The sequence below is a fragment of the Pollachius pollachius genome, assembly GCF_949987615.1.
Source record: "Pollachius pollachius genome assembly, chromosome: 2".
Lineage (NCBI taxonomy): Eukaryota > Metazoa > Chordata > Actinopteri > Gadiformes > Gadidae > Pollachius > Pollachius pollachius.
In genome coordinates this window covers 6,141,665-6,153,765 of record NC_136935.1, presented here as the reverse complement: position 1 = coordinate 6,153,765, position 12,101 = coordinate 6,141,665, and the positions used below count along the sequence as shown (strand labels likewise).

The following is a 12,101-nucleotide window of genomic DNA, read 5'->3' as shown; positions in this document are numbered from 1 at the left end:
TCATTGCGTTCCCTGTTCTCCGCAGAGATGAAAGGCTGTGTAATCAGCCCTGGTCTGGTACTGCTTGGTGAATGCCCAGACCCACTATGGCTGTAATCTCATCCCCCCATATGAATAACAAGGATAATATTGCATGTGTTTGGAGGGAAAAAAATGCAATACAGGGAGAGATGGATGCATGAGGGAGGGCTCGCAGCCAAACCATGCTCCTGTGCACATACGCACGCACACACACACACACACGCGTGCACGCACACAGAAAGGCACACGCACAAATGCACACAAGCACACAAGCGCATACACATGTTGGCTTTTGAGCACGTCTGTGCTGGTGGTACATGTTTCCAATCACATCCCCTGGCACACAGATGAATCAAATTACAGTACAAACGTCAACACTGGACATTTCGAAGATTTATTCCTAATTCAATATAATCTGACAATTTTAATCTCCTGAGCAGTCAGGCTCAGGGGCCCAAGGTTAATTTATGCCCGTCACTTCCTGTCGTTGCCCCACGTCACCATTGTGTGTGCGTGTGCGTGTGTGCGTGCATGTATATGTGTCAACATTCACATGTGCATGTGTGTGTGTTATGGTTTCGGCGACAGGTAAACAAACATTTCTCCATGCCAGCTATGCTGTCCGTTGGGACGGCTGCCACCGCACAGACGGACCAACTATTGTGCGCTTGACGTCAAGGAAGGCATTTCACCGGGGCTGCCTCCGTCTCCCTCTCTCGGCGCCCCGCGCCTGAATGGGGGGATGTTTAGCACATCCTGCCGTTTGGACCTCAAAGGGCATTGTATGGACGGTTGACGTGTTGTCGGCTGAACACTGCAGTGAATGCCGTCTGAGTTGGTTGCGTACCTGGTGGCAGCCTGGTACCTGGAGGAGTGACGAGAAACGGGCTGCGTGGCAAAGCAGCTTTTCAGAATTCATGGCAGGCCAACTCTTCCTGGGAACCGCTGGCAGCTGCAGGGGGATTTAGTCCGATTTAGACACACTTCACATGAAAGCAGCGATAAGCGCGCAGGTTTGATTAATACAATATTTCACGAGGAGGGATCACTGGAGGTTAATTCCACCAGTGCCGTGATGTAACGTTGCGCAGACCGGGATGAGCTAGGAGATGGAATGAATAGACGAAGAAGAATGTTTTTTATATATTTTATTTTAGCAAATGTTTTTATTTGCTCCGCTACCGTTTACGGGTACAGTTAATCTGCCTGGTGCTATTTCTGCTTTATGCAAAGGGAGCGGGAAATCCTGTTAAAAGTTCTGATGGGAGCGCTCCATATGAGGTTTAATCGTGTAAAGAGTTTGGTTTGGGAAAAATTGGAAGGGAGCAACCGAGGATCTATCTGAAGTCTACGCTTTTTTTCACTCCAGTATTTATCTTAAGAGCAAGATTCCCAACCTAAAAGCTCTCACCATGGATCTGTGGGTGTGTGTGTGTGTGTGCATCTGTGCGTGTGTGTGTAGAGGGCAGTGGAGGTAGGTGTCTTTGAAATGGAGCCCTCTGGGTGTTGGCCTGTGGGCACCGCGGTCTGGGAATGGTCTCAGCTGGAAAACCCAAACGCAGGCAGCAGACACTGATCCGGAGGGCGGCCGTGCGCATCACATGTGGCTGCCCGCTACTGATCCGCGTCGCGGTGGCGTACGGGGAGACGGGCCGGTCACGGACGGGTGAGGGCTTAGTGGCCAGCTGTGTGTTCAGCTGAGGGATCTTCTAAGTTATGGCTGGCGGTGTCGTGGCTCTCTGGAGTCCAGACCCGGTGTGGTGTCTTTCTGGTCGAGAGGGTCTGACCCTTAAGGGCGTGGTATCCAAAAAGTCGCTCATCGTTTATTAATGCTCAGCCTGACCTTAACCTTTGATTTCTACGTGACCTATCACTGGTCTGCTATAGAGTCTGATTTTATTGTTGAAATGGCAAGATATATTTTACCACGGCTCAGATGACACGCACAGGTCCTGCTCACAGTGTTTATATTAAAGAAAGTGTTAAAGTGTTAAAGGAGTGATATTATGCCACCCAGGTGTGATTAGCCGTTACAAGCCTTTTGAATAGATCAGTCTACCAGGCTTCCCAGTGGACTGTAGCATGTTGCTCAGCCAACCATCATACATCTAGGTGGACGCTCCCACTTGTGATGTAACTGATACACAGGAAAAGGTCGATTTTCAAACAGCTTGTAATGGCTTACAGAAGAGCCATCAAAAGCTCATCAGGCGATATTTCACCTCTAGAGGTTTTTGTGCGTAACGTGAGTCTTAGTGATCCTACCATCCTAGCATTCCTTACCATAACAGCTTATGCACATGTCAATTGAACACGTGTTTCTTTCTAATTATGACACACACACACACACACATACACACACACACACAAACACACAAACCCCCCCCCCCCACACACACACATCTGTCCTCTAGCTGTCCTCACTGGCCTTCAGCACAGTGTTTATACTTTCTAAGCCGACTGCCTGCTGTGCTCTCGGAAGTAATGGACAGAAGAGAGTGGCCAGCGGCCCAGAGGAATCAGCTCAATGTCTATCCTATGTCTCTCTCTCTCGCTCTCTCACTCCCTCACTCACTCTCTTTCCCTTTCTCTCTCCCTCGCTCCCTCTCGCTCACTTGCTCTCTCTCACTCTCACCCTCCCCCCTCCCTCCCTCCTCCTCAATGTATCTATCTTGCCAAATCATCTCATCACCGTAATGCGTCTCTCTCTCTCTCTCTCTCTCTCTCTCTCCCTTCCTCAACCTCCAAATCACCTCAGCACCGTCATGCTCTCTCTCTCTCTCTCTCTCTCTCTCTCTCTCTCTCTCTCTCTCTCTCTCTCTCTCTCTCTCTCTTCTCTCTCTCTCTCCCTCTCTAACTCAATGTCCCTCGGCCCCCCTCTCTCTCCTCCCCCCCCCCCAGACGTCGGTGGGGGGCACCACCACCCCCCGGCGCTCGGTGTACCGGACCCTGTCGGACGAGAGTGTGTGCAGCAGCGGCAACAGGAAGGGCTCGTCGTACGGCAGCTCCCGCAGCTCCATGCTGGACCAGGCGCTGCCCAACGACATCCTGTTCAGCACCACGCCCGCCTACCACAGCACGCTGCCGCCGCGCATCATACACCACCAGCAGGGGGCGCCCAGCCTGAGGAGTGAGTGCCGACCGGGGACCAGACACAGGCCAACACACGCGCAGACGCACACGAATCCAAACACTTATAGGTTTACACACACGCACACGCACACACACACACACGGATGCACACCCGCACACAGACATGAACACACACACACGCACACGCATATGCACACAAACAAGCACATGCATACACACACACGCACACATATACACAGAGACGCACAGGCACATGAATACGTATACGCACATGCATAGGCACACAATCAAACACACATATGCACACGCACACACACATACACACACACGTACACGCATATGCACACAAACAAGCACATGCATACACACACACACACATATACACACAGAGACGCACACACACGCACATGCACACACACGCACATGCATACGCATATGCAAATGCGTAGGCACACAATCAAACACACATATGCACACGCATACACAAACATTCACTCAGACACACGCATGCACTACCGCTCAAAAGTTTGGGATCACTTAGAATTTTTTTCAATGAATACAGCATTAAATTAGTCAGAAATACAGTCTGGGCATTGTTAATCTGGTAAATGACTATTCTAGCAGGAAACGGCTGATTTTTTTGGCCTAATTCTAGCAACAATCACTCTTGTGTTCTAATGGTACATTGTTTGGCTAATCGTGTTAAAAGGCTAATTGATGATTAGAAAACCCTTGTGCAATTATGTTAGCACAGATGAAAAATTGTCTGGGTGACCTCAAACTTTTGAACGGTAGTGTATGTACAAGCATACGCACACAAACATGCACACACGCGCACGCACACTCTCTCACAAATCAGACTTTAGTTGACTGGCTCAAACCTGGGTGAACGGGGCGTTTCACTCTCTTTCGCGTTGTATTTAATTCAACCAATCGTGTTTCCGTTCCTGGGAATCGGTAGGTGTGTGATTGGCCGATTTTCTTCCGGCCGAGGATCTGAGCAGTCTACCCCCCCCCCTTCCCCATTAAATCCTGCCATATTTCACACAAACACACAACCAAGGCGCCCATTCTGAATGCATGGCTAAGAGGGGGCAGCACTCTTACAGTAGCGCAACAGAAGACAGAAGACTGAATGTACACACCATATACATTCAGATTCCAGCGTACAGACTCTCCTTTAAAGGAGGTTCGAGTGCGACAGGGAACCCTTGAAATGGCCCTTAGCATCAGGGCAGGGCTGGAGGTGTGCGGGGGGGGGGGGAGTGTCGCTCTGTGGGATTAGCATTCCTGGTCCGCTGGCACCAGGCGGCGGGCGACAGGATATAGACACTCGTCTGAAGAGGCTCTTGTGCGGCGCGCGGCGCCGGATCCTTTGTTTTGGCTCCCCCGATATAGTCCGCTAATTGGACCGGCCCGGGCCCACCCCCTCCGTCTGCATTAACGCTGACACCTGTCATGGCCGCCGGCCCCTAGCTCCCCTTACACCCTCTCTTCCGTTCACCGCCTCCAACGGCACCACCCACCACCCACCACCCGCCACCCGGCCACCCGGGCACCCGGCGCTGAGTGTGCCTCGGTGAAAGCGTGTGGGCGGGGCCGGGCTCCTCCAGCGCGGCTCCACATCCTGAGTCTGAGATTAGTGACGTTGACGCTCCTGTTTCTCCATCTCAAGTGTCAGCTCGTCTGTCATACATGATGTTCCCATGCGCTCGTCATTCCGTCACCTCCCGCCTCTCCCCCCTCCCCTTCCTGCCTCCTGCTTCCCAGATCCGGCTCCTCACTGCCACCCCACCACCATCACCACCGCCGACCCATAGTCCGCAGGTCCCTTGTTAGACCGCAAATGGCTTCTGGGAAAGATGTTTCTCTGTTTGGCCGCTCCTGCCTGTCAGCCTGATGGATCGCTGATTGTTTTGAAGGGTAGTCAGGAAATCGCTTTCCGTCTGCCTCGCTCATCTCCCTCCTACACACTCAAGCGGTCCAATTGGATAAACAGGGAATCACTCCTGGATCCGCGGTGGCAGGTAAATTGAAAGGGAGATTGTCAGTGGCACCTCGGGGTTTGGGTCTGTGTTTTCCTCTCCTCTCTTCCTCCTCTTCTCTCCCAGCGGCTCTCGTCTCCCCGTGCGTCTCTAATCGCGTAGCCGCCGCCGCGGGGACTTGTTTATCAAGTTCCCACTCGCCTTCAAGAGGAGCGAGAGGGAGGGAGGGAGAGAGAGAGGGAGAGAGCGGGGAGAGGGAGGGGAGAGAGGGAGAGAGAGAAGGAGAGAGGGAGAGAAATAGAGAGAGAGAGAGAGGGAGAGGGAGGGGAGAGAGAGAGAGAGAGAGGGATGGAAAGAGGGGGAGCAAGAGGGAGAGAGACAGAGAGAGAGAGGAAGCGTGAGACAAAGAGAGAGGGAGTGTAAGAGCGATAGATAGCGAGAGAGGGCGAGGGAGAGAGAGTGGCATTGATTGAAACATGAAGACATCCACAAAGACAAGTTCATTTATCGCCCCTTAGACAGCGCTCTGTGGAATGTGTCGTAGAAGGTGCCAGCGTGTGAGTTGTGCCCTCAACACTGAGCGTGCCTCAGAGCAAATGCAGAGAGCCCGTTTTGTTTCCCAGAGTACAGATCCTATTAATTTGCCGCTACTGGCAGAGGCTCTTTCAGACGGCTCTGGAATGGATCGCTCTCAAAACGGGGGTGAATTCTTGCGCTCAATCAGTGCGGAGGCTTTGGATGTGCAATCGTCTTCTCCTCCGTTCCCACCGGGGAGATAAATAAAAACAGTACCGGGGACGAGACGTCTGTGGTGACTGGATGGCTGGGGTCAGCTCCCCGCTGCTTCCACTCTGCGAGGTGTTTCCAGGAACGGGATGTGAGGGATGATTCAGTGTCCTCAGGGGTGCTCTACACGCCCTAACTCCTCTAACGTGTCGCTGGTGGGGGAGTATGCAACCCACGGTCACAGTCACCGCTACCTCCCCCCCCCCCCCCGCTCTCCTCCTACGTCCCCCCATCTCCGAGAGACCCCGCCCGACCCCTCGCCCACAGCCGGTACCCGTGCGAGCTGACAGGCGGCTGGGGTGCGGTGGGTGTAGTGGGGGTCTCGGCCTCTAGACGCTGATCTAAGTGCCTGACCGTCTCCCCCCCCCCCTCCCTCCCTCCCCCCCATGCGCCTCCGCCCCTCCCCACGCAGATGAGTTCTGGTTCTCTGACGGCTCCCTCGTGGACAGGTCCAAGGGCAGCGACCCGGGCCTCATGCCCCTCCCTGACACTGCCTCCAACCTGGACTGGACCCACCTGGTCGATGCGGCGCGGGCCTTCGAAGGTAACCCGCTCAGCGCCGCTGACTCCCCGCGATAACACCTCCTCCTAGCTGCTTAGCCTCTCTATCTCCCTCTGCGTGTGTGTCGGGGTATGTGTGTGTGTGTGTGTGTCGGGGTATGTTTGGGTATGCTTGCACAAGCCTGATTAAAAACACCCGTGCTTGCTTGTTTGTGCAGCTGCTTGTGTGTGTGTGTGTGTGTGTGTGTGTGTGTGTGTGTGTGCGCGCGTGTGTAAGTGTGTGTGTGGGGGCGTATGTGTGGGCATGTGTGCACCTCCCAGCCAAGTGTGAGGAGATGGGTTCGCTCTTAGCCGCTCCCCCTTCGGCTATTTGTGTCTGTGCCTGGAGCGACCCCCCCCACTGCGAGCCCCGTCAAGCACAAACAGAAAAATAAGCGCTCGTTCTGAAGCGTAGACATAGTGCCAATCTTCACACCACGAACCCAGTGGGTCGCCACTCAGACACAGAGTCCCCACCGCTGGCTTTTACAATTAAGCTTTTGGGTTGATAGCTCTGAGTGATTGGAGCTCCTTCCCGCCCCGCCTACTGCCATTAAAGTCTAAGGACGGTGCATGGACTAGTGTGATGGTGTCCTTCTTCAAGAAGGAACTGCCAACAGATGGTCCATATACATACGCATATATACACATTTATATATATATATATATACATATATATGATTGAAGCCTATGTATTCTGTGGTGCTAAAGCCATGTGTGCGTTGATGAATTGCCGCCCCGGTCTGCTTTATGAGCGTCATTCCTCTTGTTCGTGTGATGAGCCAAATATGCAGTTTTTTGCGTGAGTGCGAAGGAGATACTGTTGACTAAGGGGCCCGAGACGAGCAAAACACTTGATTTAACGAGGATTTTCTCTCATTCTGGAATTTCCATACACCCACAGGGTAGTCTAGTCAGAGGACATGGACAATTAGTAACTGCCAAGAGAGGCCTTGTAGTGTAAGAATAGAGTCGTCTTTTCCCTCAAATTCGCTTTCTCGCTTAATTAGCAATGACACATCCTTCTGCTTTTTCATGGGGACCATCACCATATTCATTTTCATCCGCTCAGAAGTAGTGTGCCCATGGCTCATGGCTCCCATACTGTTCATCATCTATCACCAGAATCAAAACAAAACTAAAAACCCTCCCATGACGTACCAGTTGGGTCATTTATTCTGGTGTCGAGTAGGGATATGTTAGCGTGGCTACTAGCTTGCGACCACTCATTTGTGATAATGAATGACTGCCTGGCAATGTTTAGTGGTTTCACTGGTTTCTTGATGTCGTTCCCCAAGCCTGGTGTGGAACCACAGCTGCCACTCTTAGAGATGCGTGTCTGGCAGTGGTATCGGCACAATTGGAACAGCCATGTCTCTGAGAGAACTGGAGCCTTGTTGGCTAGCATAACGCACGTTATTTTGAGCCATATTTGTTTAACCTGCCTTTATTAAAACCTGGATGAATGCACACCAGAGATTGCTTATCGAATTGTACTCCTCTCGCAGATCTGGCTCCTGCTTTTCAACAAATGGTTAAGTGATGTGGATGATTGGAGTTTGTTTGGACCGTTCATTTTTATTCAGATAAAATTAATGTTCAGCACAGCTTGCCACAGCTAATTAAATTCAGTGCCCTCTTTTGACCCTGGCAATAATGAGAGTTTTAAATGAAAATCAATTCTGTCCAATTACAAAAACAGAAAACATTTTGTGTAATCATTGGCACAACTATTCCTGGGATATTCTCTCCCATGAACACAAGTGGCGTGTCCTCCTACACAAACGACGATGATGGCAGAGCTTCTGTTGCTTATGTTGTTCCAAATGAGTCCAGGATGTTAGTGTCACGATGTCAAGTTGAAATGGCTTGCGGATCTTCCACTCCTGAAGAAGTCTTTAATCTTCATGATGCAGCCATTGAACATGGAAGGAGGAGTGGAGTGTGTTTGTATGAGGGGGGGGGGGGGGGTCCACATTCATATGTAAATCGAGTTGGTTTCGCCCCCCGTCTGATCGAAGCTCTGGGCAGGATCAGCCATTGTCTTCAAGGGGAATTATCTTTCATTTGGAGCTAATTTAATGGAGGGGCTTTCTTGAATCTCCCCTATGAATATGCAGATCCTCCCTATCTAGACGTTCAGACAGAGGACTTCACAGAGAACCGGGGGGGGGGGGGGGGTAAACACAGAGACGATCCGTCCTCCCTGTGCGTACCAGGGCCGTTGTGCTGGTTTCGGTGGGGCTTTGCGGCTAAGCTTCAGGGCCTGACACGGTGGAGCAGCCACGCCTGGCGTCTGAGCTATCTGGAGAGCGGCCCGCCACTCTGATCCAACCAGCTGTTATGTTTACACACACCGAGGGGAGGGGGGGGGTCTGGGAGGGCCCCCAGGGAATGCCCCCTTCCCTTAGTCTCCAGGATGTCCTTTTCGTTTCGTTCCCCCCTGTTTTGGTGTTCTCTGGTCGTGGATCACAGTGAACAGAAGTGAGTGAGTGTCGACAAAAGGGGATACCCATCCATCGGCCCTTGGTTAGAGAGCACCCCCACCCCCACTCTAGCCCCATGCCCCATGCACCACGCCCAATGCATTGCCCTGTTAACCACCATGCCTCGCCAAATGAACCAATCAACCACCATGCATCGTGTAATTAACCAATCAACCACCATGCATCTTCCAATTAACCAATTAAAAACCAAGCACCGCCCAACTAACCAGTTTACCACGATGCATCGCCCAACTAACCAGTTAACCACCACACATCGCTCTTCTGTTCCTTTAGCTGCATGGCGCTGCTCGTCAATAGGGGACCTTGTTAACTATGTTCTGCATCGCGGCGGGGGGGGGGGGGATGGGGGCGGGGCTAAAGGCAGCCAGTCTCTTAACCCCGCCCCCTCGTCCCCTGTGCTCCTGCAGACCAGCGAGTGGCGTCCTTCTGCACCATGACGGACATGCAGCGGGCCGAGGCGCTCCACATCTCCAGGGAGCTGAAGAGGCGGGTCGCCGCGGCTGAGGGGGCGGCTCTGGAGGCGGGGTTAGTGGCCGGGTCATGTGATGCATGTCTCTGGTGTACGTCTGTGTGTCGTTTGTCCACCGTGCCACTGATTTACGGAATTGTTAATATTTGTGTGTGAATGTGAGTATATATATATGTATATGTATATATATATGTATATATACATATATATGTGTATATGTATGTGTATCTATATATATGTGTGTAGGTGTGTGGTTGTGTGTGTGTGTGTGTGTGTGTTTATATATATATGTATAGATATATCCTACCTACCTCTATTGTAAAAAATGTTGGTGTATCCCTTTGTCTGGAATCTTTGTAGTACCATGAAAAGAGCCTCAAATAAAATGTACTATGATTACTCATGTGATGCCCCCAGCTCTCTAAGCAGAACATGCACTGTGCACGGGGGCTGGAAAGGCTTTTGGAAGTCGTGCTGGAGAGCATAAGTGACAGTCGCGCTGTAACTGTATTTTTCGTTACCAACGCAGTGGTGAGGGTTCATTTAGGACACGGTAGGAGAAGGAAGCCAGCCATGAAAATGTCCTTAAAACAAGGACGTCATACAGCAGAACCTGACGCGTTACTGTGTATTTATATCACAGTACAGAGGTCGTCAGTGATAGGTGCTTCTCATTTACCCTTTCCAGTTATTCTAAAACTTTCATAATGCTGTAGTTTAATATAGTTCACTTTTATAAACACCCTAACTAAAATACTGTAATGTGTGTCTGTGTGTGTGTATGTGTGTGTGCGTGTTTGTGAGCGTGCGTGTGTATCTGTGTGTGTGCGTGCGTGCGTGTGCCCGTGTTTGTGTGTGTCTGTGTGTGCTCAGGATCGGCGCCCCCTCCACGCTGACCGGCAAAGTGAACCAGCTGGAGGTGATCCTCAGACAACTGCAGTACGACCTTCGAAAGGTACGTCCGCGGAACAAAGAGCCGGCCCCCTTTCAGCGCCGTTCGGCGCTCCGCTGTACAGCGCCTCTCTTAATGATCCTATATATTTAGTGTGGATTGAGAGGGCGCTTGTCATCGCTGCCTAGTCTCCCTTTTGTCCTCGTTTCTTTCGTTCTTTTTTCCCCTATTGTGCCGGGAATGACATGCTAATTGCTAAGTGGTCCATATTGTGCGTTTCTGTGTCGCGCAGTTCAGAAAGCAGCCAGTGATTGATGGCTGGCCTGAGGTCTTTGAATTTCCACCATGTTCCCTTAATTTAATAACCTGCTCCCTTTTCCGTGTTCCGTGCCGAACAAACATTTCTCTCGTGTCCATGCTAATGTGCTTAAAGAGGAGTGAGGGGGAAACAGGGGGAAAGCAGGTTTAGCATAACTACCCAGCCATGCTAATTTCTACCATAAAAGCCCCCGGAGTATGAGCAGAGGATGTGAATGAAGTGGCTTTTATCAATGCGTCGTCAATCTTCATTTGTGGAAGCTTCCTGGTCCAGGATTAACGGGTCTCTCTCTCTCTTTCTCTCTCTCTCTCTCTCTCTCTCTCTCTCTCTCTCTCTCTCCCCCTCTCTCCCTCCCTCCCTCCCTCTCTCTCTCTCTCTCTCTCTCTCTCTCTCTCTCTCTCTCTCCCTCCCTCTCGTCCATGGCTTGCATTTGTCTGTGTGTCTGTGTGAGGGCGTGGCAGGATCAAGTGGCTCAGGAGGTAGAGCGGGTTGGCTGGTAATCTGAGGGATGCTAGTCCGATCCCCGCCTCCGAGGTGTCCCTGAGCAGGACACCTCACCCTGTCAGTGTGTGAATGTTGTGCATTAATGGGTGAATGTTAGTTCACGTCGAAAAGCACTTTCAGTGATCAATGGTTAGAAAAGCGCTGTGTAAACGCAGTCCATTTACCGTTTACCTGTGTGTGTGTGTGTGTGTGTGTGTGTGTGTGTGTGTGTGTGTGTGTGTGTGTGTGTGTGTGAGAGCAGGAGAAGGAGGACAAGGCCATGCTCCAGGAGGAGGTGCAGCACCTGCGGCAGGACAACATGCGTCTGCAGGAGGAGAGCCTCACGGCCGCCGCCCAGCTCAGGAAGTTCACAGAGTGGTTCTTCCACTCCATCGACAAGAAGCCCTGAGAGGGCGAGCAAGGCCCAGGGAGACAGAGAGAGGGAGAGGGAGAGAGAGAGAGAGAGAGAGAGAGAGAGAGGGAGGGAGAGAGGGCGAGAGAGAGAGAGAGAGATAGAGGGAGAGAGAGAGGGAGAGGGAGAGAGAGAGAGAGAGAGAGAGACGTGTGTGTGTGTGTGTATAAAGAAAACGGTTGGAAAAAACGACTTCTTCTTCTACCCTTCCAACCGACGGTCACTTCTGAGTTCTGAGCGAGACTCTCTCTCCGTTGTGGAGAGGCCAAGAGGAGCCCGACGCTCATAATCTTTGAATCAATCCCTTCCCCTGACCCGCGTCCCTCGTAGCTGAACCAGCCCACCGCAACCTACTTGAAAGTGGTAGCACGTATGTGTGTGTGTGTGTGTGCGTGTGTGTGTGTGTGTGTGGGGGGGGGGGGGGGGGGGGCGTGCTGATCCCCACCGCCTCAACCCTCCTCGCTCTCTCTTCTGTCTACGGAGCTGAGGATACCAGCAGTTTATGGAACACTACATAAAAAGTGAATGAACTGAAGTGAGTCTCTGGTTGAAGACGGATGCTCTCCCAGCAGGGGGTTGGAGCGGGGGGGCAGG

General features: G+C 51.8%; 1 protein-coding gene across 1 annotated transcript in view; it reads left to right on the top strand.

Annotated features, from left to right (window-relative positions):
- Positions 1-11,865, top strand: part of LOC307070823 (signal-induced proliferation-associated 1-like protein 2) — an 86,165-nt gene extending 74,300 nt beyond the window's left edge. Inside the window, exons 18-22 of the mRNA XM_079729495.1 lie at positions 2,923-3,151; positions 6,298-6,429; positions 9,340-9,457; positions 10,275-10,356; positions 11,358-11,865. Of these exons, the coding sequence (XP_079585621.1) occupies positions 2,923-3,151; positions 6,298-6,429; positions 9,340-9,457; positions 10,275-10,356; positions 11,358-11,504 (708 nt within the window). The 3' untranslated portion in view covers positions 11,505-11,865. The remainder of the gene's footprint in view (positions 1-2,922; positions 3,152-6,297; positions 6,430-9,339; positions 9,458-10,274; positions 10,357-11,357) is intronic.
- Positions 11,866-12,101: the final 236 nt, after the last annotated feature.